Here is a 27,092-nt window from a genome sequence, read left to right on the forward strand (position 1 = left end):
GAGTCTGATAGGGCAGTTATGTAGAGGCTCGAAGAGAGCACACATAAGGAACTTCAAGACAAGATTTAAGTCCCACTGTGGCATTATGAAAGGAGAAGGAGGAAAGAGATGAGTAATGTTCTTCAGAAGGAATATGCTACTTACCAGTATGCATCTGTTCTTGGCATAGAGGGCTGCAGAGTGGTACATTATGAATAGATCGCCATCTGGTGTTGGGCTCGGATGATTGCAGTTGTATTTCTCTTGGAGAAGTCTTTTGTAGTCACAAGGCTGGTGACTCCTCCCTTGGGTGATAGTGTTCATGGGCATCGGCTCCATCCTTAGATTGTTTTGCCATAGTAGGGTTAGATGGAGTAGTATGATAGAATACAGAAAGAGATGCCCATGTAAGTGTATCTAAATAAGATAATGTTGGAACAGACACAGGTTTCCGGGGAGGCAGGGAGGGCATGCACCACTCTGCATCCCTCTATGCCAAGAACAGATGCATACTGGTAAGTAGCATATTCCGTTCGAGGCATATGGGCTGCAGATGGTACATTATGAATAGATTACACAGCAGTTACCTCCCTAGCGGTGGTCACTAGTGTCTGTTGCAACAGTCTGAAATAAAGCTTTTAATACAGCCTGGCCAACATTTGCTTGTTGTATTGCCTGCCCGTCAACACAGTAGTGTTTCGTGAAGGTATGCGGTGTAGACCAAGTTGCTGCTTTGCATATGTCATCTAGGGGAATGTTCCCTAAGAATGCCATAGATGCCCCGAGTTTGCGTGTAGAATGAGCTCTAGGGGGAACAGTTAGCGTTCTTTTTGCCTTTAGGTAACATATCTGTATACATTTAACAATCCACCTGGCAATACCTGCTTTAGATATAGGGTTGCCTTTAAGTGTTGGGGAAAATGCTACAAATAGTTGTTTAGTTTTTCAGAAAGTCTGTGTTCTTTCTATATAATATAATATTGCCCTTTTGACATCTAGTGTATGTAGGGCCCTCTCTGCTACCATCTGTGGCTTAGGAAAAAAGACTGGTAGTTCCACTGGCTGATTGATGTGGAATGCTGAAATTACTTTAGGCAAGAACTTTGGGTTTGTTCTAAGAACCACCTTATTCTGGTGTAACTAACTGTAGAAATTGTTCTTGTATTGTTAATGCCTGTAACTCACTCACTCTCCTGAGGGAGGTAATGGCTACAAGGAAGGCCACCTTCCATGTAAGAAATTGTATTTCACACCTATGCATAGGTTCAAAAGGTGGCCCCATTAGTCTGGTGAGTACTATGTTGAGGTTCCAGACTGGAAAAGGTGGTAGTCTTGGTGGAATAACTCTTTTAAGGCCTTCCATGAAAGCCTTAATTGCGGGTACCCTAAACAGGGATAGATGTTGCCTGTTTTGCAGGTATGCTGCTATAGCTGCAAGATGTACTCTAATGGAGGTGTAAGCAAGGTCACATTGCTGTAAGTGTAGCAAGTACCAAATAATTTTTTGTGTAGATGCGTCCAGAGGGTTGATGTTGTTACTGTTACAGTATACAGCAAACCTTTTCCACTTTGCTGCATAGCAGGCTCTGGTGGTGGGACGTCTTGCTTGCTTAATAATTTCCATACAGTTTGAAGGTAAATTTAAATATCCAAATTCTAAGACCTCAGGAGCCAAATCGCTAGGTTCAGTTGTTTGGGATCTGGGTGCATTATTTCTCCATGGTTCTGGGTAAGGTGCATGGGTGAGATTCTTAATATTTGGTGCGGCACCTGTGAGAGTTGTAGGAGCGTGGTGAACCACGGCTGCTGTGCCCACGTGGGTGCTACCAGTATCATGGTCACTGAATGTTGTTGCAGTTTTCGAACCACTAATGGAATTCGTGCGAGAGGGGGAAAAGCGTATGCAAATTTGTTGGACCAATTTATCCATAATACATCGCCCTGCGACAGGTGTTGTGGGTACCTGGATGCGAAGCTTTGACATTTTGCGTTCTGATGAGTGGCAAAGAGATCTATCTCCGGTTGTCCCCATCTTTGGAAGAATGGCTGCAGTATTTGGTTGTGCAGTTCCCATTCCTGTATTTGTTCTGACTCTCTGCTTAAGATGTCTGCTATTTGATTTTGAACTCCTGGAAGGTGTTCGGCTAGCAGATAGATGTTTTGAGGAATGGCCCATCTCCAAATCTCCTGCGCTAGTCTGGATAGTTGGAGAGAGTGTCGTCCCCCCTGTTTTTGAATATAATACATTGCTGTCATGTTGTCTGTTCTGACCAGGACTGCTTTATTGAGAATATGCATTTGAAAAGCTTTTAATGCTAGAAACACTGCTAGTAGTTCTAGATGATTTATGTGCAGTCGTTTGTGCTGTACACTCCATCTCCCTTGTACGGTGTATCTCTCCATATGAGCTCCCCATCCGGTGAGCGATGCATCCGCTGTTAGTACCACTTGTGGAATTGGTTCTAGGAACGACCGCCCTTTGGAAATGTTTGTTCTATTCCAACACTTCAGAGAGCGATGCGTGCGGTCGTCTACTAACACCAGATCTGTAATCTGATCTTGAGCCTGATTCCACTGTGTTGCTAGACATTCTTGAAGCGGACGCATTTGTATTCTGGCATATGGGATTAACAGTATGCAAGAGGACATCATCCCTAATAACTGCATGAACACTCGAGTTGCTGATGAGTGTTGCGGTTGAAATCTTTGAATTAGGGTGAGCATTGTCTGAATTCTGACTGGATTGGGGTATACTATGGCTTTTTCTGTATTTATAGTAGCCCCTAGATACTGTTGAACCTTATTTGGTTGCAGGTGGGATTTTGTGTAGTTCACCGTAAACCCTAGCTGGTGCAGCAGTTGAATTGTCTTTTGTGTGTTTTGAAGACATTCCTCTTGTGACGTGGCCTTTATTAGCCATTCGTCTAAGTAAGGGAAGACATGCATTTGCTGTCTTCTTAGGTGTGCTGCAACCACTGCTAGGCATTTTGTGAACACCCTTGGTGCTGTTGTGAATCCAAACGGAAGGACTTTGAATTGATAATGTCGTCCTTCTATTACAAATCTGAGGTATTTTCTGTGAGCTTTGTGAATTGGGATATGAAAGTAGGCGTCTTTTAGATCCAGTGTAGAAAGAAAGTCTCCTTTCTTCAGTAAAGGAAGTACCTGTTGGAGCGCTGTTGGAGTGTGATCATGTGGAAATGTTCTGAATTTATATATGCATTGAGAGGTCTGAGGTCTAGTATAAGCCTTAGAGATCAGTCTTTTGTGGGAATTAGAAAGTATAGAGAGTATACTCCTGTTCCTCGTTGATATTGTGGAACCTCCTCGATTGCATGCTTTTGTAGCAGCGATAGTAACTCCTGTTTTAATAATTTCAGATGATCTTGACTCATTGGACGCTGTCTGGGGGGATGTTTGGTGGGGTAGCAGTGAGTTCTAGGCAATAACCATGTTGGATAATTTGTCTCACCCACCTGTCTGATGTGATGTTTTCCCAGACAGGTAGGAACTGTGATAGGCGTCCCCCGTTACATGGTCTGGGGGGAGCTGTATGAAGTCACTGTTTTTGGGTAGGAGAGTTGCGGTTGTTGTTGTTTCCGCGACCTCTACCCTTCTTGTGGTTACCTCTGTAACTGCCTCTAGAATTACCATTACGTGATGTTGGTGTAAAAGAGGTTGACTGCTGGGTTGTGCCTGTATTTTTTGATCTGCCTCTATAGGTGGACCTACGAAAGGAACCTCTCTGAGATGGCTGTTGCAATGCTCCCATTCACTTAGCCGTTTCTGTGTCCTTTTCATTTTCTCTAACGCCTCATCTGTGCTTGAGATGAAGAGTGCTTTCCCATCAAAAGGCTGGTTCAATAAAGAAGTTTGGACCTCCTGTTTGAACCCTGAGACCCTGAGCCATGCATGTCTTCTTAACATGATACTGGAGAACCGCAGCCTTAAGGCCCGGCGGCGCAGGTTACGCCTGAAATCCCCGGGATTCACCTGCCTTGTCAAAAACAGAGGCACAGACTCTTCGTCTGGCGCAGAAGATGGTATTTATTAGCTGCAGCTAGTACAGTGGTCTTAGAAGTCGTCAGTACAACGAGGTTCAAAAGAGACTGCCACTTAACTCCGGGGCACACAGGTTTATATACGATGTAATACAATGCAAAATGCAATCACACACGAGCATGAGCTATAGGCAAACGTTATAGACAATGTTTTAAAACCAAAAGCAACTCAAGTTCCCGTTTCTATTTGTCATTCAACCCCTTAAGTAAATCACATGTGAATCCACACAATTCGATTTACAAACAGAGAAAACACAGCTGCGTGTTGTAGAACGACAGTCGACAAACAGGAGAATGCATGAGACATGTAGCGAAGGACAGCAGATAAGATAACTTAAAGGAAACAATGGTGTGAAATGACATGTAGTCCGGACGTGGATTAATCAACTCAGACAGGAATTAGTGTACTCGGCCAGACCCGGACACTCGTTAGTAAACATAGGCGAGGAAGCCACCTGACACGCACTGCAGAAACGACAAAAACATTGCGTTCGCTGAGCTGAGGGCAACATAAAATGGCGGCGATCACAAAATGGAGGCTGAGCACGAACGAATTCGTAATTTACAGAACCTCAGTACTGGTGTTTATAGATCTTGCCGCTGTGTCTGCTGCGTCTAAAGTGCACTTAATGGAAGTGTTGGTTATAATCTTCCCTTCTTGTGTCAGCTGCTCTGCCCTTTTTGATGTTTCTTAGGGAGATGTGTAATGAGTTTCTCTAACTCATCATAATGAGCTCTATCATTGCGTGCAAGTAGCGCTGAGTATTTGCTATGCGCCAGCTGTTTGCTGCTTGAGATGCTACTCTTTTGCCAGAGGCATCTATTAACTTGGACTCCTTGTCAGGAGGAGGAGCTTCTCCTGTTAGTGAGTTCGCCCTCTTACGAGCATTTGAGACTACTAACGAGTCCAGAGGTATTTGGCCCTTAATAAATACTGGGTCTTTTGGGGCTGCCTTATACTTTTTGTCAATTCTTGGTTTAACACCCTAGCCCTCACAGGGTCTTTGAATAGGTCTGATATGTGATTGAGGAGACCCTTAAGCATTGGGAGTGTTCCTGATGTTCTTTGTGCAGCAGGTAGCGTTTCTAAAAGGAAATCCTCTATTTGAGGTTCCGTATGTAAGTTTACCGTGTGGTATTTTGCTGCCCTATTAATCAATTGTGCAAAACCCAAATTATCATCAGGGGGAGAGGGTTTTGAGGGATACAGGTTAGGGTCATTATCATTATCTGTCACTGCATCATAATCTTCCCATGGGTCTGTGTCTTCTGGGATAGTATGGTTATAATCCCCAGGAAGGTCCCCATCCCCTGTGTCACTTTCTACATCTGTTTGAGGTGTAGATGGGCGTGGTGTAAAAGGTCGAGGGATAGCTGGCAGAGTATGAGGAAGAGGAGAAGAGGGTGTGTCCATAGGCTGCGGAGAAAGGGGAGGAGTTGTATTTGTCCCCATTGTTCTCTTCTTAGGAGGAGGAGCTTTCCCGTCCAACGGTTGAGTCTTCCTCTTTTTAGGTGGTTTTGTCACCACCTTGCCAGTTTGTGGATCAATGAACAAAGTCCTTTGTTTTGGATCTGTCTCTTGCTCCTGTGTCGGTACGGAAGCCTTTGGGTCCGATAGGTGCTTTTGCTTCTGTGTCTCAGTGTTAAGTGTTTTCGGCACCGAGAGTTTGCTCGAGTCCGATTTTTTCGGTGTCGAGGGAGTCTTCAACGTCGAAGCATGTTTCGGTTTCGACATGGAATGTTTCGACTTCGAGCTCTCTTTGGTATGGAGCTTCGGTGTCGATGTTGACAGTTTCTCGGATCCCACATAGTGGGTACCGAGTGTTTCGGTTTCGTTGCCGAGCCAGAAGGCGGTGCGTCGGAAACTTTTTCCGGTGGTCTGACCGGGATCGAAGGCAGGGTCGACACCAATCGGGGTCGGTTTTTTGACAAAGGGACGTCGTCACTCACGGTTTGATGAACGTCGACTTCTTCGACATCAGACTCGTCCGCTTCTGACCCCGACCTGTCCCTATCTTCTTCCTCCTCGGAGTGTTCTACTTCGAACAGTTCTGGGATTGCATCTGACTCCATCCTCGACATCTCGTGTCTTCGGGATAGACGGTTTCTAATCGTCGACTTGGTGGAGAAAGCCGCACAGGATTCACAATCCCTGGATTCGTGGTCAGGTGACAAACAGAGGTTGCACACCTCGTGTAGGTCCTTGTGTGGGAATTTAGCACCACACATTAGACATTTCTTGAATGGAGTCCTTTCCATGGACTCCGGGCTGGACTACGTCGAAATAGGCCTCCCGGTCCAGTCGACGTAGAGTTAGAAATCTTCGGTGTTGACGCAGAAGCGCGTCGAAATGGGAATGAACTCGCGCTCGATAAACAATACCGTCGAATTGGAAAGGGAATACGCCCCGAAATATAACTTTTTCTCGAAGTCGATCCAGAGCGCTTCGATCCTCATCCGAACCAGATGGGGAAAAAAACAATCTAAGGATGGAGCCGATGCCCATGCGCACTATCACCCAAGGGAGGAGTCTCCAGCCTCGTGATTACAGAATACTTCTCCAAGAGAAAAACAAGTGCAATCATCCGAGCCCAACACCAGATGGCGATCTATTCATAATGTACCATCTGCAGCCCATATGCCTCGAACATCTATTTACAATAAGGGTCTTAAAAAGAGAAAGATGATCAGCAAGGCGAATAAAGGCAGATATGGCCGAAAGCGAGCCTTTAAGAGTGCCTAGGGCAGAGCCCTGCTGGGCTAAAGTGAGGATGAACAAGAGTACCTCCGAAAGGGGGGCAGAAAGGGAATCCACAGCCTTTGTGTGCACCATGCCACAAACTTGTTCCATTTACAGGCATATTCAGTCTTGGTTGGGGGACGCATGGCTGCCAAGATGACATTACAGACTTCGGGTGGAAGGTCAAAAGCTGTCAACTGCTGCCGCTCAATCTCCACGCAAGGAGACGGAGGCTGGACAGGTTTGGGTGGAGGACCATCCCCTGCTGCTGCAACAGAAGATCCTCCGAAATTGGCAGTCTGATCAGAGGTTCGATGGCCATGCTCAAGAGCGCTGGGTACCAGACTCTTCGTGCCCAGTCCGGAGCCACAAGAATGAGTTGGGCCAGGTTGCGCTTCATCTTCTTCAACACTCGGGTCATAAGTGATACAGGTGGAAAAAAGTACTAGAGGCCGCAAGTCCACTCCTGACGAAAAGCGTTGCCATGCGAGTGCCGCCTTGGAAATACCAACGCACAGAACTGCTGACATTGCGTTTTCTCTTCGTGGTGAACAGATCTCACAAGGCTCTCGCCACTGCTGAAAGAGACTTTGCACCACCTCCGCGTGAAGACGCCATTCGTTTTCCATTATGTACTGTCGCCCGAGCTAGTCCGCCCTGGCGTTCAGGGAACCTGCCTGGTGTTGAACTACCAGGGGCTTGCCTTGATCTTCCAGCCATTTCCAAAGGCGAAGAACCTCTTGACATAGGGTACACGATAACTACCCCCCCTGTTTGTTGCATTACCACATGGCGGTGGTGTTACCTGAACACCTGCACTACTCTTCCTTTGATAGTGGGAAGGAATGCCAAAGGTTGGTGTGGAGGCCGTACTCTTCCGGAGACCAGAGTCCTCTGATCTCCGCCTCTCCCAGGTGGCCCCCACATCCCAGGAGTGAAGCATAGGTAACCACTGTCAGCTCTGGTTGGGGAAGAGAGAGGGATCTGCTGCTGACCAAATCTTGGTTCGTTAACCACCACTGCAATTGACATGCAATCCCCTCTGAGATCTGGACAACGTTGGAAAGATTTCCCCAATGCTGCACCCACCGGAAAGTCAGGTCCCACTGCACAGCCCCCATATGCCTCTTGGCATAATCCACCAGCAGGATGCAGGCGGCCATGAGGCCCAGCAGCCTCAGGGTCATTCTCACCGAAATTCGGAATAGAGGCCAAATCATCGGTATCATAGCCTGAATATCCCGGCTTAGCGGTTCGGTGTGGGGGGTAAACCCAAAACTGCGCAGTATCCATACCACTCTAATGAAAAGGAGGGAGTAAGGTGTATCTTCGGCACGTTGATAGTGAACCCCAGCGAATGCAGGAGGTCCGCAAGTCTGGAGATGGGAGACGATAGCCTGGGGCAAGCTCGCCTTAAACAACTAGTCATCGAGATGGGGGAAGACTGGAACCTCTGATCTGTGCAGATGAGGTGCGGCCACCGCCATCACTTTCGTGAACACCCGAGTGGCGCTTGTAAGGCCAAAAGGGAGCAGGGTGAACTGAAAATGCTTGTGGCCCACCATGAACCCTAGGTAACACCTGTGGGCCGGCAGGACAGGGATATGGAAATAGGCATTTTGTAAGTCCAATGCTATCATCCAGTCTCCGGGGTCGAGGGCAGACAGGCCCTGAGCCAACATGAGCATCTTGAACTTTTCCTTACCTGAGGAATCGGTTAAGGGCCCTGAATTCTAAGATAGGATGTAGCCCTTTGTCCTTCTTGGGTACTTAAAGGTAGAGGGCATAGCAACTACAACCTACTTCTGGCACAGGGACCCTTTCAATAGCTCCCCTGGCCAAGAGAGCTGCAACTTCCTGGTAAAGAAGGGCCAAATGATCCACCGACATGCGAAGAAAGGATGGTGGCATGGAGGGAGGGTTAAGTCTCGAAGAGGAGGGAGTAGCCCCTACAGACTATCTGCAAAACCCACCTGCCCGACGTGATGGTGTGCCCCTGGGGGAGGTGATGGCGAATCCTGCCACCCACTGGCTCTGTTGGCCCTGAGAGGTCGGACTAGGTGGGTTTGAAGGCTGTTGGAGGGGAGTTTTTTTTAATTTCTTTATTATTTTTGCACGTCCAAATCATGAAAACAATCAAGGTACAGCCATACATTTGGACCACCTCCGCTGAGGTGGTTCATAGCGGAGCCACAATACCAAATCAGTCAAAGAGCCATAGATAAAATTGTAAAGCTTCCATTGGCACCTAAGTGTGCAGCTGCATTTCACCCATAACTCCCCTCCAGCACCCAAAATGTGCTGGAGGGAAGTTATTGGTGAACTGGCGCGCCCACTGGCCCCCAGACATACATCGCTGGATCCCACGTCTACAGACACGCACAGGTTGGGTAGCTTGCGCAAACCGGTGGCTAGACTGGGCCGAATGAGGTGGGGCACGATTTCCGTAGCCACAAAAGGGGCGAAAAGCATACTGCGTGGGAGGAGTCTGCCGCGATGCCCAAGGATCTGGTCGTAGCCCTAGAATCCTTAAAGAGCTCAAGCGCTGAGTCTGCCATATCACCGAAAAGGCGACTTCCATCAAAAGGCTTGTCCAGTAAGGTGGATTGGACATCCACAGAAAAACCAGACAACTTTAACCAGGCGTAGCGCCTCAGGGCTACAGACAAGAAACCGTTCTGCCAAGCGAGTCGGCGGTATCCAGCCCACATCGGATTGTGAATTTGGCTGAGTCTCTACATTCTGCCACTGCATGGGGGAGAACGGCCCGGGCCTCCTCCGGGCATTGTGGCAGCACCTGCGCAACCACATCCCACACTGTATAGGTATAACAGACCAAGAGGCATGCAGTATTCACAGACGACAGCGCCAAGCTGGTGGAAGAAAACATCTTCTTCCCAAGGTGGTCCAGCTTCTTGGACTCCCTATCTGGGGCAGCAGTAGGGAATGCACCCTTAGAGAACGAGGCTTGGACCACCAAGCTCTCTGGGATTGGGTGTTGGGAGAGGAAAAGTGGATTGCCCAGGGCCGGGCGGTGGCGTCTGGCAATAATCCTGACCACAGGAGCCCCTGTGCTGGGCTTGGACCAAATGGCCAGAAGGACGACTGTGAGGGCTTCATTGAAGGGCAGAAGGGGTTCAGAAGAAGCCGCTGCAGGTTGAAGCACCTCGGTCAGGAGGTTAGTCCTGTCGGCCACTGTAGGAAGCTCAAAGCCCAAGGCCTCAACCACCCTATGCAACACCCTGCATAAAATGCTCCCTCCTCCGTAGTCATGGTAGGGGAAGAAAGCATGCCAAGGTCAGGGGAGGTATTCAGACTACTGGCGTCACCCGGGTCCTCTCGCCAGTCCGGCTCATCAAGTTGATCAGCTAAAGTGTCACAGACCATCCCAGTCCTCCTCACCCTCCTCTGGTTGCCAGTCAGGCCGAAAAGGAACACCAGGGATGTATAGTGGCATAGTCGGGATCATATGGCCATATCTGAACTGGGGTGGCGGAGTGAGCTAAAGAATGATGATGGATTAAACCCAGATCAGTTGAGTGTATGAAATGTTCAACACTCCATCCATCATCCCTTTGGTTTTGCTTTGTTCGCCCTAAGTTGGCAGGGTATGCCCAGACATGGGTCCCTTGTTCACCTTGCCACTGGATTCAAGCTAGCCTGGCTGATGACGGCTAATTAGCCAGAAACTGGTCCCAGGATGTTTGTTTCCGGTCCAGGGAAGACATGGCTTGGCAGTCCGGGTAGGACTGTTCCATAGGGTCAGACTAATTTGCATATGGCAATGTCTGAACTGGGGTAGCGGAGTGAGCTAAAGAATGATGATGGATTAAACCTAGATCAGTTGACTGTGGGTGAGTGTGTGCAATGTTCAACACTCCGTCCATCATCCCCTTTGGTTTGGATTTAGTCAGGATCAGTGCCAGGGAAGGTACCGTGAGGTCGACCAGCATCGATCCGGATCCGGGCCTGGATCCTCAAGGGCCTGCCGGCACTGAAATACTAGGGCCCTCAACCGAGTCCACGGGCCTGAAGTCGTGCCGGCAGAGTAGTGCTGCCCAAAGAAGCTGTGAAGTGCTTTGCAGAAAGCTTGAAGATGGGCAGGGGGGCGCTCCGGCACTGGGAAAAGGAGGGAAACGCTGGGGCCGTCCGAGGAGCAGACTCTGAAGACGTAGCTGGAGAGCGATGACGGTCCGGGTCCTGCATCGCGTCGGCTGACAGACTGGGATAAGGCGAAGAGCAACGCTGCTTCTTCACCTTCTTCTTGTGCTTCGACTTACCTGAAGACGAATGATGGTGGTGTCTCCACGACCGGACCAGAGATCTTACTCTCGACTGGGACCTCGAACGACGCGGAGCGGACTGCTGGGCCTCCAAGAGCTTTCGGGATCGCTCCGCCATCGACTTAGGATTCATGGCCTGGCAGTCCAAGCACGACTTCGGGTCATGGTAGCGCACCAGGCACCAGAGGCACACGAAGTGGGGGTCTGTAACAGACATCAGACGGTTACAGGCCTCTGATGGTTTGAACTCGGTCCGTCGATGGAACATCCCTCGTAAACCAGGAGTCGAAAGACTCAAAAAAGAATTCGACAAATGTAGAGAAAAAACGTAGTCAAAAAATAACTAAAGGGGTAGCTCTCTCCGGATCTGCGCAAGGCTGGAGTCTAAGTAGAAACCGGAATGTCATTCCGATGACCACAATGCTGATTGACGCAGAGTCGACTGACGCCACCTACCGACGCGGGGTACTGTTAAAGAAAAATCTCCAGATCCAGTCTGACGCCTGGGGGTAATTCTAGTGTAAGGAATCTATAACAAGAGACTCTTTCAGATTAAGAGGTTGTTTGTAGTTTGGGTGCAACTGTAGACATTTCAGTTGGCTCGAATTCATGATCAGCAAATTGTTCAGATAATGAAAGACATGAATGTTTTACCTTCTTAGATTTGCTGCTACTACATAAGCATGTTGTGAATACGTGTGGGGCTGTTATTACCCTGAATGGTAGGACTTTGAACGGATAGTGATGTCCACTTACCACAAACTGGAGGTATTGGTGATGTGCCAGATGGATATTAAAGTATGCATCCTTCACATGTAATTGAGCCATGGAGTGGCCTTTCTGGAGTAGAGGTATCACATCCTGAAGTGTTACCATGTGAAAGTGTTTGGATATTATTTACTGATTGCGTGTGCATAAGCCCAGAAAGGGACAGAGCGTTCCATCCTTTTGGGTATTCGGAAGTATAGAGAGTATACTCCTTGTCCTTGATATTTGAATGGGACAGGTTCTATGTCCCCCTTTTGTAATATTGTTGTTACTACTTCTTTCAGCAGGTGTAGATGCTGTGGATTTAGGATGTGTTTTTATTTAGTGGGATATTTGGCAGTTGTTGTTTGAACTCCAGAAAATATCCCTGAGTAATGGCGTCTAACACCCACTGGTCTAATGCCACTTCTGGCAACAACTGATGGACGTGTTTGGCCCTCCCCAAACAGGTGTTGTGTAGGGTGGGTGGGAATGGTTGGGGAGTCACTGTTTGGTGGTAGAAGCTCCCTTTTTGGGTGTTCCTCTACCATGTGATTTATAGCCACCTCAGTAATAGCCTTTTCCTGGCTGCTGGTGGTATTGCGGTTGCTGGCTTTGGTAGCTTGGGGTATGCAAAGTGGTACTTTTTGAGGCCCCCCTCCATTGGTAGTGCCAAAAGAGCTATTTTTGGGTTGTGGACTGCATGACTCCCATTGACTTGGCTGTTTCTGTATCCTTTTTTATCTTTTCAAGTTGTGTGTCAAACTCTGGGCCAAAAAGATGTTCACCATCAAAAGGAATGTTCAAAATGTGCTTCTGGTTTGAACCTAGATATACGAAGCCATTCATGTTATGGAGCATTACTGATGAATTAATGCCTTGTGCTCCGGTGTCTGCTCTAGCTAACGCACATTGGATGGTTGCGTTTGTTATCTGTCTCCCTTCCGCAACTAGATCTTCCCCTTTTTAGGTCTCGCCTGTCGATGCGCATGCGCATCGAGCAAGGCGAGAGTATTGCGAGTTATCCACTCTTTCTCTGCACTGCAAGGAATCGTGGCGATTCCTTGCAGTGCCCGTGACTTTTAAGGTCAATGCGCATGCGCATTAAGCTTATGCGCATGCGCATTGACCTTAAAAGTCACGGGCGCGTGCACGTCCGTCGTGTTTTACCCGCTCCGCCCCCTCCCGCCGTGTCGCATTTCTCCTCCCCCCTCCCCTCGCGCCGTGTCGCATTTCTCCTCCCCCCTCCCCTCTCTTCCCTCCGTCTTGCTTGTTATACACGCCAGTGCTGCAGTGCAATGTTATTGGAAGCCCCTTAGGTGACACGGGGATTAAGCAACATGGTGGGTGAGGCTGTTTATCTTTAGTTTTTCCAGTGCCTAAAGCACTATTTCATTCAAATTGAACAACCAGGTTATTATTATTGACTTTTACGTTCATTTTGTCAACTTTTTTTAATTGTTTATAGCCAAGGATAAAGGTGCTAAGAAACTATCTTTGTTTTCTTTTTTAAATTGTGCTTTGTCCAGAAAGATTCAATGCATGATTCGTCAAGCACAGGGTTTTATGTCACACGTGTTAGGTTCTGCCCTTGGTTAGAAAGTCTGTGCCGCTCGTAAAAGTTTCTTAGAGGCATGTCTCTCACCTCATCCGTTGTAGAACCCCACCACCTATTTCATCCCACTTAAAGCACCGTGCACACATTTCTTTGGCCCTCGCAGACAAACTGCAGACTTCATTTCCTGAGCAGCAACTCGTGTACCCGTGTACCGCGTGAGTCCCTTTTCCGAGCCATAGCTTCGTAGGTAGATGCCTTGAGCTCTCTGGTGGCCAGCCCTGGTTAGTTTCCCTGGTAGTGCGATCTGCGTTGTTGTGTTTCACCCTGGGAGTTGCTGTGGGCGAGGTGGCCAATGCAGGCTTGCAATCTGTGGGAACTCTCTAACCTTTCACATCACTTGCCTAACTCTCAGGAAGCTGTGAATATGAGTCACTGAATTTTGTGTTTGTCTGTTGTGCAAGGTGACAGGGAGGCGAAGGTATCCGGCCGCCTCGCACATACCTTTCCAAACATGCCGGGGCCCAGTACGTGTGCACATTCAACCTCTCGTGGTAGAAACCACGACTGAATGCAGAGTTTATCTTGGCTTGGATAGCCCATTCCTGAAGCCGGACTGAACGTCCCTGCTCTTTCTGATTGTTTTGAAATCCAACTGGATAGGAGCTGAGTGATTGCACAAGCCAGTCAATTATCTCTACCAGTTTCCAAGAAACCGCAGAATTTTATCTCAGTGTGCACCTTATCTGAGCATTGAATGCAATTTTTCATTCCATTTTTTCCGTTTAAATAATTCCCGTTGCATTTGCTTGGGAACAAGGCTGTTAAAAGCTGTTTGATGTTTTATTAATCAAGTGGGTCCCACAGTGTGTGGATGTGTGCGTCACATTCGGTAGCATGTGTGACCTTGAGTCACAGCTCAACCCAGCCTGTATTTCGCTGTACCGAGTGTTCAAATATGTAATATCAAATAAACAATATGAAAGCAATTCACTTTTGATTTTATTTGTTGTATCCTCATTGAAGCAGTCAATCACATGCACACATTGACATAGGTAGTACATACATGAACAAATGCAGGCAGAGCATCGAACTGATTAGTCGCCGGTATGCATGCGCCACCAACCCTACATGCTTCCCTGCACACGTACTAACAAACATACAGCCACCAAAGCAGACAACCAACAGATATACAGCTCTCACGGTCACAGACCATCAGGCGTTACCAGCCTCACCAGAATTATAAGTTATGCGGAGCATCATGTCGGGGCTATTTCACCAGCTGACTAGAGCTGCCGGAAGCAGGGGATGCCCTCGAATGAAATACGGGAGAAAACATGTAGGACTCCACATGGGTAGTCTGATTCCCAAAAGTTACTCCCCAAAATCCTATTATACACATTAATCTCCTTCCTCACAATCCCTGTCCACCTCTGCCCCGCATTTACAGAGAACCACTGCAGCAGAGGGTAAGTCCATAAGTGCAGGAAATAATTGTATCAGGCAGTTGGCAATGAGGGCTTTAGTCTATCCTTGGAAAAAAATAACCTCCACAGAGTGGTAAATGTCTTCAGTTTCCATGCCCAATGAGTGCTTGCCTTCTTTGCGATGAACACCTGTGTGTAATAAGAGAGCACACTCTTATACCGTCCTTGACCTCTTTGGTATAATCTTACATAAGCAGCACGGCACTCCTGCTCTCCAGGAGTGGTTTAAATGTGCAATAACACTTGATGTTCACTGCACAACATGCTTCCAGTTCTGGGCTTTCGATATGTAGACCCTTGCCTTCAAGTGTGTTTGTCCAATTGGATCAAATGAAGCAGAAGTGACTACAATTAAACATGGTGTTCCGTATATACAAAGATATCTGAGCACCCCATTTTCAAGCTACACAAACCATGCATTAACTCTACTAAATGAAATTAATACTATAGGCAAATGCGTGGTGTTTACAATTCGCTTTCATGCTTTAAACACCATTTCCTTTCGGCTTGGTATTTTATAGCTTAGAGTATACTCATTTACATTTTTTTCAGTCTTCTTGCTTTTGAAATGTTTGTATTTCTTAAAAACTTAAAGGGTCATTTGAAATACAAATGACAAGTGTGCAAGAAAGAGCTTCAAAAAGTCTTAAGCTCTCAGTGTCCTCTTAATTCTGATGGGTTGCTAACTGGAGTTACCAGCCCTATCGGAATTAAGTGAGCTGTAGAGTGCGCTTACAACTTGTTGCAAGTCGCTGCTCCCCACTGAGAAGACTCACAAGAAGAGAGGCAACTTCAATTATGGTTTAGCCAAGGTGTAGCCCTTTATCTTCATTCACACATAATCGGTTCTGTGAGAAATGAGAACCACAGTCAAGCAGACATAATAGTTACGAGAATACAGGTCATAAGATCAGCAAAACAGTCAAAGATTGTACAAGCAATACAATTGTCTCCACTGTCCACCACAGCGCAACACTCCAGAATGCATAGTGCCAGAAGGCCTCTATTCCGCATCCATCTCCCATGCCCTCACCCTCACTCACCCTCAACCCCTCACCCTCACTCACCCTCACTCACCCTCAACCTCATGCTAAAGATTTACAAAAAAACCCATAAACAATTCTAAAAGCACTAACTCTAATGCTGCGAGACCTATTGCATTTCTAATGCTTGTTCCTATATTGTTCTGGGAGATGTTGTAGTAAGGCCTCCATCTCATCCCATGTGGCCCTGTTACATCGTGACAATAGGCAAACATCATTTGCAATCCACCAGTTATTAGCGTGTCCTGTAGCCACCCTTTCCCCCACTGCATCAAAACGCGTACTCTTCTTGTCAGGAGTTGGAGATGCTCCTGTGTCTTGTGATGCAGTCTTTTACGAGCTGTAGTGACAACTATGGAGTCTGCAGTAGGGTGTCCCCTGATAAATACAGGGTCTGATGGAGAAGCCCTGTATTTGCGCTTTATCCTCCGTGTACGCACTCTTGAATTGACAGGATCTTTAAAATGTCCTTGGATACATTTAAAATAGAACCTATCATCAGTAGATATTTTACTCTACATTCAGTTTTCGAAAGTGTTTCCAACAAGAAATCCGTTTCCTCTTCTGTGGTCTGCATGGGTAGTTTACGGTATTCCACAGCAGGGGGACAGTGTGGCCTCTACCTCCCCAAGTGTAGTTTGGACCTGGGGACCTCATCCCCCATGGCCATTTCTAAAATCAAAATGGAGGGGGCTGCTCGGCCTGACCCCTTCCTGAGCTGTTATCAGTCCCCTGGACCTGCATCAGAAGCCTTTTTAACCCCTCGGGACCCAATTTCCTAGGCCACTCCTTGGCTGCTAGAGCAATTTTCCTCCAGTGCTGAATTATTGAAAAGCCCCTTGTTCATGACGAGCTCAGCTCGTCATCAGCACAGCTCCACTGTGCCTCATGACGAGCTGAGCTCGTCATGAGCATCGAAGGGGTTAAATAAAGAGTGAGGGCAGAAGGGGTGGCGCGAATGGCTCCCCTCCTCGGGCCTTATTCAGCTCCGGAGAACTCATTTCCCAGGGTTGAGTGTGATTAAGGGCAAGGAGAACGCGCCCCACGTCCCTGGGCTGTTTTCGGCCTGGGGACCCCATTCCCCAGCATGGGTATTAGGGGAGCAAGAAGCAGATTCTAGCCTCGGGGACCCCATCCACCAGGCCGTGCGTAATTAGGGAGGAAGGCATGTGCCCCGCCCTCCCCTCCCTGCCAGGTGTGAGAAATGGCCCATGGACCCCATCCACCAGGGCCCTGTGACATTTTGCAGGGGAAGGATGGCATGTGGCCCCACTTTTGGCATGGGGAACCCATCCCATAGGGCCGTCAAACATCTAGATGGGTGCCCACCCAGGGCACCCACTATAGTCTCCAGCATGGCCCCACCCCCATGTAATCAAATTACAGTCCGAGTGTGGGCTCACCGGGGCCGGTGAGGGGGTTGAATGTCCCGCTCTCTCTCTCTCTATAAATAAATATTGGCCCTGGGGGTGGGCTCCTTGTAGGCTCAGGGAAGAGGGACACCCAGCCCCCTCCCACTCATGAATACAGACAGTGGAGTGGACTTTCACGGGTTTATAATTGTTGGATTGTGGCTTGGCCACCATTTTTTTCCCTGATCCCACAAGTCTCGCAGGATCACTGCATTTTTTGCTATTTATTTTTTCTGGACACATGGGAGGTCCCTTCCATGAGGCCTAGCCACCCAAAAAGGGAACACTTTGCAGCACAGGGAACATATATATTGGATAAAGAGAATAGACTACATGGCCTCCTCTTTCCTGCCCCAGGATACAAGCAGTGTAGATACAGGCTGGTATGTCTGAGATGGACACCATTAGCTCAACTGAAAGGAGATCACTGTTTTATACAACACAATTGACACAGCCAAAACAGACCTCATCATTCACCATGAATGCACAACTATCACAAATATATATAAGCAAGGCTCAAAAATTATAAACATTTTACTAGACCTGCAGGTCTAGTAACTTGAAAAATCTACTCGACATAACTGTAATGTACTTGACCTCTGTCTCTTAAAGCGGAGCAAATGTGACAAGATAACAAGTTTGAAAGGCATCTTTATTGTTCATTCTTGTGAGCAATAAAGATGCCTTTAAAATATATCTTGTCACATTTGCTCCAATTTCAGAGACAGAGGTCAAAAGTCAGTTTGTCTTCCTACTTCCTAGAAAGGGAGAGTAGGCCCTAAAAAGAGCTCATCCTGATCAAATCTGGCTCGCCAAAGCGAGTGGATGTTTCGTGCCCTGATAAGCATGCATGTGTATGCACACACACGCAACAAACATACTTACTACTTGTCCCATATAAAACTACGATGATTTTTAGAATACTTTCAAAGGGGAGAACCTGAAAGGAGACTCTCCACATGGGTAAAGGTAAAAAGGCCTGAGCCTGTGAACTACAATGTTGCCTCCACCATCTTCTGTCACTACACAGAATATGATGGGACAGTAGCCACCCTTACTGTAAAAGGAGTATATTGTTTTCCTGAGATCAGCGCACAGCTTTGATGTCAACAAACATGAAAACCAACATGGAGTTTCTTCGGTGGAATTGCACGACTATTAAGCTCACTGGAAAAGAAAACCAGGATGTCCAGTTAACATAGAAGGGCAGAATTTCACAGGTTCTCGACGCCATGCAGAGGACTTCCTTCTCAGGACATACTCTCACACTACCTACAATGATTAAACATAATTTTCATATACAAAAAAAGTACTTAAAATGGCAAGAATGAATAATATGTGGCTACTACCCCCCCCTCCTCCCTCCGAGTCTCTATCAGGACACTACCATCGGTGCAACTGAACTGGTAGCTTAAGAGTCAAGGGTAATTTTTGCTGCAAGGAAAAATTGCTTCAAATAATACAGTCAACAAGCATTTACAATGCAATGGTCTCGGCATCATTAAAAGTAGAGCTATTGGCATTGCTCATGACATTTCTTTTTTTTCCCCTTAAATCATAAATAACAGCACTCTGCACTCAACAGCACTCCCTACTCTGCACACTCCCTACTCTGCACACTCCCTACTCTGCACACTCACTACTCTGCACACTCACTACTCTGCACACTCACTACTCTGCACACTCACTACTCTGCACACTCACTACTCTGCACACTCACTACTCTGCACACTCACTACTCTGCACACTCACTACTCTGCACACTCACTACTCTGCACACTCACTACTCTGCACACTCACTACTCTGCACTCACTACTCTGCACTCACTAACCTGCACTCACTAACGTGCACATGGAAAAGCAGAGGCCTCCCGCTGGATGATAATCCGCACTCAGCTCCATTGCAGAGGCCGCTGGACACCGGGATATACACTGCACTTAAATCCTAAGCACTTGGCGGCTGTGGTCTCACACCCTGTAACATGTAATGAACTGGGAACCAGGGGGCAGATTTACAAGCCACTTGCGTTTCTTTTGCATCACTTTTCCCATGTTAAAAATGACGCAAAAGTGGTGCAAGTGCCTTGTAAATAAGCCCCCAGGCGTTTAGCTCAGTCGCGCGTGCGCTGCACCACAGGGGGTATATTGCACGCGGCCCCCTTGGAGATTGTAACCCATTGAGTGCGCCAGTCAGGCTGATTCCCAAAGGGTACACCAATGTAAGCTCATCTTGGTGTAGCGGAGACTTTATCTCGGAGCACCAACACACAATGATGGTAAATACCGGGAGACACTCTGCTTTCAGCTGCGAGGCACGTGCAATCTGCTTCTTGGGACATGTACTGCATAGCTGCCAAGTTTCCCAGGGCCAGGCGTGAGATGCCGGCGCGGAACAGTTTATTTGTGTTTTGGATTCTGAAATGTACTTGTAGTCCCGTTTTATAACAGAAAGAATGAATATGACTACGGGTCTCAGAGTTCAAAGAAAAAAAATGGACTGTAGCAGCATCACACATGGACCTGGGGGCCTTGTTAGCCGGGCTAGCATTGCACTTTTGTAGCCTACTCTGTGAGCTCAAAGTGCACTAAAGGCCCGGTGGGCATGCGCACACTGCACCCATGCAGCCTGTTCGGAAATGTAGCCACTCGAACGCACGGCACGTGGTACAGAAAGTAGAGTCTGGTTCTAAAGGCGCAAATACATTCGGCTTCACGTGGCACAGCGGTGCCTTCCCCTGTGGGACTCAGTGCACTGTCGAAGCAGCTTCCTGGCAGACAAACCGCACTCAGGAGCAGCACACCAAACGCAGTGTATGTGCGCCCTGAGCTGGCGCACGCACTGCACGTGAGACGCTGCTCCCTTACCAACTCAGTACCACCCCTACCATAGCGGACTCTGCTCTCTGTAGGACAGTGAACTCCCTTACTGACAAACACGCTGCACTCCGCTCCATTACTGCCAGATCGGCGGGCGCCGGCCCCCTGCAGCCGCACGGCATTCGGCACCTGCCCACAGGACGCAGGAGACGCTGCTCTCCCGCAGAGCTATTTTGCCTGACAGCAGCACCCCTACCCCAGCGGGTGCTGCTTGTGACTGGTGCAGTGCACTGTGTGTCTGTACCCCTAGCGCAGTGAACAGTGCTTCCTGACAGCCTCAATGCGCTCGCTTCCTCCTACACTTTCGGCGCAGTGGCACCGGCTCCCAGCAGACACACTGCATAAGCCAGGCTGCTTCACGACGGGTTCACTGCACTCTTTTCCTGTGCAGTGGTACCGGCTCCCAGCAGACACACCATACTCGGCTCCTGCACACACACTGCATCGGCCAGGCTGCTCTATGACGGGTTCACTGCACTCTGCTCATGTGCAGTGGCACTGGCTCCCAGCAGACACACTGCATAGGCCAGGCTGCTCCATGACTGGTTCACTGCACTCTTCCCCTGTGCAGTGGACACTGCCCCTCGCAGACACACCATACTCGCTCCTGCGCACTCTGCATAGGCCAGGCTGCTCCGTGACGGGTTCACTGCACTCTTCACCTGTGCAGTGGATGCTGCCCCTCGCAGACACACTGGCCTCAGCTCTAGTTCAAATATTACAGTAGATGCTGCAGGCTGGCAGGCTCACTGCACTGGGCTCCTGGTCAACTTCCGGGGTGGACACCGCTTCCTGGCTGGTAGTCTGCACTCTTTCAAGTGAAGATGCTGCACCCTTGCAGATTCACTGCACTCAGATGTAGATATGGGCGAGCCACTGAACCACAGACACGTGCTTGGCTCTGGCTCAGCTCGAGGTCTGAGTGGAACCTCGAGCCAAAAACGAGCCGAGCTTTCAGGAGGCTTCAGCCGCCAAGCTACCCCACTGCCTTTTACTGCAACAGAGCAAGTGCGGCACAAAGCTACCCTGTTGGTTGTTTTGTAGGTGAGCTGATAGTTAAGACCGTGCACGTGGGCGAGGGGTGTTATGGTAGTGATTTTTTCAACAGTTTGACCTAAAGAGGGTGCTTTATATTCCAAGAGAAGATGATTTGAAAAATCAAGAATATTTCCCACTAGAGCATGTTACAGCACTGTACTGAGCCTCGATTGTCAGCCCATCGGAAATGTGGCTCCACAACTAATGCAAAGTGCAAATGCCGCAGTGGTGTGGGCTCTGTGGGCAAGCCCAGAGCTCGGCAATACACGTGTTCCATGTCAAGACCTGTAACTTGTGGCCTCTCCAGGGCCTCTGTTAATGTATATCACTCAGGGTCTTGTGCTTTTCCTGAAAGGATGTTCTTTGTTTAGACAGGTTAACAGGTAGTATCAACTTTAAAATACACCCTTTCGTGTTTTTTTTTTCCTAGACATACTTCTTACTATACTTGATTTTACAGGTGATGTATTTTTGTTTATTACAGTGATGCGTCTTTGAAGAATCTTTGATTAAATGGAAGAGATTTTATCCGGTAGCTGAATAGCTCAATGAGAAACAAGGAAACATGGGAATATCCCGGGTTCCCTATGTGACAAAATTGTGTGCTTCTAGGCAGCTCCTTTATTTCACTGAGCCTCTCTGCCTTCATCTTCATTGAAATACCTCAGATCAGAATGTGCGCTGTAGCTTACACTGTGGCTCCATCGCTAATAGCAGCCCTCGCTACACATAGGCTGCAAATGGCAGCTGACAGTAGGACGAATGTGTAATTTCATGTTTAGAAATGTCACTTTAAATAAATGCCACTTAATGCAGTGGCACAATCTAATGCACTAAAGCATTTCCATATTTAAGAAACGCACCTTTTGGAGTGTGAAGAGTATTTCTCATTTGTTTACATGCCAACTGTTGAACCAACTACTTCCCAGAGATGTCGATGGCTCGGCTCGTGTTGTACGGCTCTTGGGGCCACGTCAGACTCCATGGATCTTATTTTCATTCTGGCTCCCGCAGCTTCCACCAGAGCATGCATTACAGTGACTGGGTGCATCTGTTCTGATGTCTGCACCGCCTGCTAGGAAGAGAAGGGGTTGGAAGCAGCTGTGTGTGGGTTGGGGGAGGTAAGGGGGTGAACTCGGGGGTGAAAATAATTCACCGGGCCACAATTAATTAATTTTGTCAGGGCACACCTCGAGCATGCTGCATGCGTGCGTGCCAGGGGACAGACGCCTGATGCTAGGCGCTTTGGACCCTTACTCGCGAGCTAGCTGCCCCTCGAGCGCGAGGAACTCAGGAGGCCTGTGTGACGTTGGCGCGTTAGGAGTGCGGAGAGTGGCGGCTTGTCACTAATTCATTACGGCAGAGGATCCGTACGTAACCGGAAGAGAAGGCGAAGTGAAAGCGTCTCGCGACGCCAGAGGGAGAGCGGAGTCCCTCAGAATTGATCAGGTAAGTTACAAAGGGCTGGGGGGAGAGGGGGGGGGCTCGGTTCTCTCGTTGTGTGTGTATGCATGTGTGCGACGGCGGGGGAGAGGGGGGGTGCACTCGTGTGTGTGTGCGCGCGTGTGTGTGTGTATATGTCTGCGGAGGGGGGGTGGGTGTCTCTGTATGTATGTGCGTGGGCGCTTGTATGTGTGTGTATGCGCATGCGTGTGTGCTTCCCAGGAGACAGCGCCAGGCCGCAGCGCTCGTTCGCGTGCGCGTGACAGTTTGAAATTGCCTCCAAGGCGATGCGCGCGGCCAGGGGTGTCTCCTGGGAAGCACACTCGCTAACAATAGTTCTCGGCGAGAACGCGCTTCGCGCGTTTTAGCAGAGACCTAATAAAAAGGACTAATGAAAAAGAAACAGCAAAGGAATAGGTGAAGTCAGAGGCTGAGAGTGAAGGCTCACATAAATAGTGGACCAGGTGGTGTCTTCAGATTATGTTCAGGCCAGTCTTTGGAAGGTGACAACTGTAGTGCAAAAAATTAAGAAAGCATGGCCATATGTAAAGGCAGCGCTTAAATATCAGACAGATGGAACAGCTATTCTAGCAATTCACATAAAGCACTTGCATCAACTCACTGGATTGCTGTGTAAATAGGGCAACATAACGGAAGGAAATACCTGTATACCAGCATGACTGCACAGGTAGAAGTCAAACTCTGACGGATGAGTGATTTTGGTATCCACTGTAGTGCCGGCTGGAATGTTCCCACTCTTTCCAACCTAAAAATATAGACATCATGCAATTTAGTAGGAATATTCATTTTCACTTACATTCATTGACTGATTGATTTTATGCATGTAGTAGAGACTGACTGGGTGGCTCTGGTTAATAGGCATCCACACACATTGCATTTTGGGTACTAGTGACCTTAATACCTTTGATTATTATTACATTTCCACAGATACCAAGATAGACGGGCAGGTAATATAGGAACACAACCAACAAAACTCGTATATAACATTTTTTGCAAAGCTGGTCTTCAAACAAAAAAATACCTTATTTATGATGTGTGTTACAGGATGTGGTTAAATAAGCATTCAAGTAACAAACATTAAAATGAATTCTTCTAGGCATTAACCGAAAGCTATATGCAATCCTAAATACTTTACCAGAAAGAGTACATTTTACTTTGCAAAATCAACCAAACCATTGGCTCCAGTTCCCAGTAATAGCACATGTCGAGTCCATTTTTCTATGCTCAATAGTCACAGTTCCAAATTGTTTAAGCCTGACACAGCAAAAATTCTCGCTTAGGCAGGTCAGGCCTAGGGGGTTACTCAGTGCAGTAACAGAGAGCAGTAAACAAACTCTCAGCTTAGTTTCAACTGAAACACGAAATTAAGTTGAGGTACAACGGCCAAAAGCCTTTAACGAATCAAAGCAATACATCTCTCTTGTGAACATTTCTTCGTCTGACCTGCACTGTCAGGGTAAACTACAATCACCTCCTCTGCATGAGCAAAACCAGAGCAGTTGCCCATTGCTTCTTGAAGATCTAGATAATATCCAAACAGGATGTCGACTAAGAAGGTGATGGGGATGTACGCACTCAGGTGCCATACGAGGAGTTGAAGGTGCCCCTGAAAACTGGCACCTCATTTGTGTAGGAAAGTGGATATCTGACTATGGTTACCCCCAACTTTTTGCCTAGTTTTTAGCTGGTTTTCGACTTAATTGGCATGGGATCCTGCTATTCAGGACCTCAGGCTTCCTGCTCTCTCTGTTAAAATGGACTCCATGTACCTTAGGTACATATCTAATTGGATACTGAGTCACCTTATCAGCCCCTGTACAGTGTACCTTAGGTACCCAGGGCATAGGTGCACCCAGGGCCTACCAGGGGCTGCAACATGTATTATGCCACCCCTGGCTGGCCATCCAAATCGGACAACTGGCTGATCCATCAGCTGGGGCAAGGTGGTGTAATCACCCTTTGCTTTAGATATAGTATACCTATATCTAAACCTAAATTGGACACATATACTCCTATATGTCACTCCTATGGCAGGCCTTAACAATCCTGGAGGCATAGTGCTTGGAATTATGTGAGATAGTGCTCTGGCATGAGCTGAGCCTGTCTGCAGCTTTCGGAACCAAGTCCTTTAGCTGTTTCCATGATAATGCTATACCATATACTCTTAAGTGCATTATAACCTCGCAGTTATTGCTAACTTTGGCATAGCATTATCAAAACAGGTCGAGTAAGGTGTCATACGAATTGGAATACTACCCCCTCGCCAGTTCTTGCGACGGGGGTAGCATTCCACCCTTCTAGAGGGACACGACATGTATGTAACTGTGAACCCCGGTTAAAGTTACCTCGGGCCTCAGCATCACAAAATGGATGCTGCCACCACAGATACAAGTCTGACCTCCTGCTGCTGGGAGTCCTTGAAGTAAGGGTTTCCTGCCTTGGGAGGTGCTAGCACCACCCCAGACAGGATTTTGTGTATTAGGTAGGACAGGCCTGAAAGGAATGAGACATGACTGGGGCACACAAGGTGCCCTGTGCATACACCGGTTCAAACCAGTTGTTGGGGCGCTCCAGCCCCAGCTCTGGCGTGAAACGGGACAAAGGATAGGGGGTGTAACCACCCCCCTTCCTGGTCCCACCCATAGGAGGGACCTAGTCATAGTACAGCCCCCTTTAGGAGAAAAAAAGGTAGGAGCTGGTCCTATTCCAAATCAGATTATCCTGATTTAAAACTCTACAAGAAGAAACTCTGGACTTCGACGTTCTGCTCCACAGAAGACTGAATAAATCTCCCTTGTAGCCAAGGAGTGACCACCCTGCACAAGCAGGCACCATCAAGCTTTCCAGCTGTTCACTTTGGCGTCTTCCCGAGTGGATCCAGACTTCAGAGCCAGACAAGACCCGGACTTCCAGACCTCTCCGACCTCTTCCTACATCTGCAGCACAGCTGAGATCCGTGGGTGCGACGACTCTTGTGGGACCGGCCATCTTGGAGAAACTGCACTTCGCTTCCAGCACGACTTCAGAGGCATCCTCGACGAAGTGCTTTGGGGATTGAGAAGCCCCAGCCCCGAGCAGCTCCTGCACAGAAGATCAGCCCTCCAGCCTCCACGAGATCTGCGTGGGGCCCTTTTGCTTGATTGCTGCTCGACGCGTTGTCTGGTCACTTGCCGGCTGGCTAACGGCCTACTAGACGGCGATCCTTGAAATCCACACCGCTGGCATGGTTGCTCCAGACTGGCCCCTGCTTCCCTGCAAAGGAGAAGCACCCCAGGCTTTCCTTGTCCGCACCAGACGCCTTTTCCACTCACTGCGTGGGTTGCCTTTGCAAAGGCCTGTTGACGTCGAATCCGGATCCAACACTGCCGACAGCGAGAGCTTGCGTGGGACAGCTTGTGCCTCCATCCTGGTCGTCGAAGACATCACCTGGTCCACGTGGCTGCAGAGTCAAGCGTCCACTCTTCACCTGATCGCGACAACAGCATCTGGTTCCACCCCAGTCACTGGCTAGTGACTGTGAACATTGTCTCCTCTGCTTTCAGGTCTTCATCTTCCTTGATCCACCCTTGGATCACTCCGGACATCTTCCATCTGGCTGCCTGCAGCATCTTTTCTTCCAGGCTCCATAGACTTCAATGCGGAAACCCGACAAACTTTGACACCTATAGCCCGTGGGTGAGGTAACAAGAGCATTTCGGTGCTCCATGGTAGATTGACTCTCCTAGTGTCCAGATTTCCAGTCGTTTTAGTCCTAGCTGGTCGGAACGGTCTAATACTTACCTTTTCGTAATTTGTACTGTCCATTGACTTTGTTACGCATCTCGCGTGTGAGTTCACACTCTGCACACGCGTCCCGTGGGCCTACTATTACTTACCTCAGGTCAGGATAGTGTAGTCCCAGCAATCCTACAGCCTCTAGACGGCTCCATTCCTTCTATCAATTTCCTTATATCATTTACTTAGTATATGGTTTGTCGTGCCCCTAGGGCACCATTGTAATTTGAGCAACTCAACGTATTTTTCTTAAGAGTCTTGTCATGTGCTTAGCCCTCTGATCTCATAAAGAGTTCAGAGGTGTTTCTTAGTTAATAAATATGTTGTTTATTTTCATAACTACCTGTGTGGTGTCCTTTCATTTAGTATTCAAGGGGTTATATGTGGTAAAACAGCTGGCTTCACATGCCAAAAGAGTTTAGCCTAAGACTGCTTTGTCCATGCTGCCATTAAGATATCTGGTCTATAAGGTTGACTTACAACCAATCACCATAAGGGTTGTTTGGACTGATGCAAGGTGATCACTAGAATTAGTGAGCATCATATATCAGGTTAACTTCTCACACCTATAAACATTTAGTTATGCAGCAGAATATCCTTGGTGCAATAACACCAACTGTTGCAAGGCTAAA

At 48.0% G+C, this 27,092-nt stretch overlaps 1 protein-coding gene across 4 annotated transcripts in view; it reads right to left on the bottom strand.

The window, feature by feature from the left end:
- The window catches only part of AGO2 (argonaute RISC catalytic component 2), a 517,461-nt gene that overhangs the window by 43,976 nt on the left and 446,393 nt on the right, over nucleotides 1-27,092 (bottom strand). For all 4 annotated transcript variants that reach the window (XM_086966263.1, XM_086966266.1, XM_086966265.1 and 1 more), the window contains exon 17: nucleotides 23,330-23,431. In XM_086966263.1, coding sequence (XP_086822389.1) covers nucleotides 23,330-23,431 — 102 coding nt within the window. The remainder of the gene's footprint in view (nucleotides 1-23,329; nucleotides 23,432-27,092) is intronic.

Source organism: Lissotriton vulgaris, chromosome 4_1, assembly GCF_964263255.1.
Source record: "Lissotriton vulgaris chromosome 4_1, aLisVul1.2, whole genome shotgun sequence".
NCBI lineage: Eukaryota > Metazoa > Chordata > Amphibia > Caudata > Salamandridae > Lissotriton > Lissotriton vulgaris.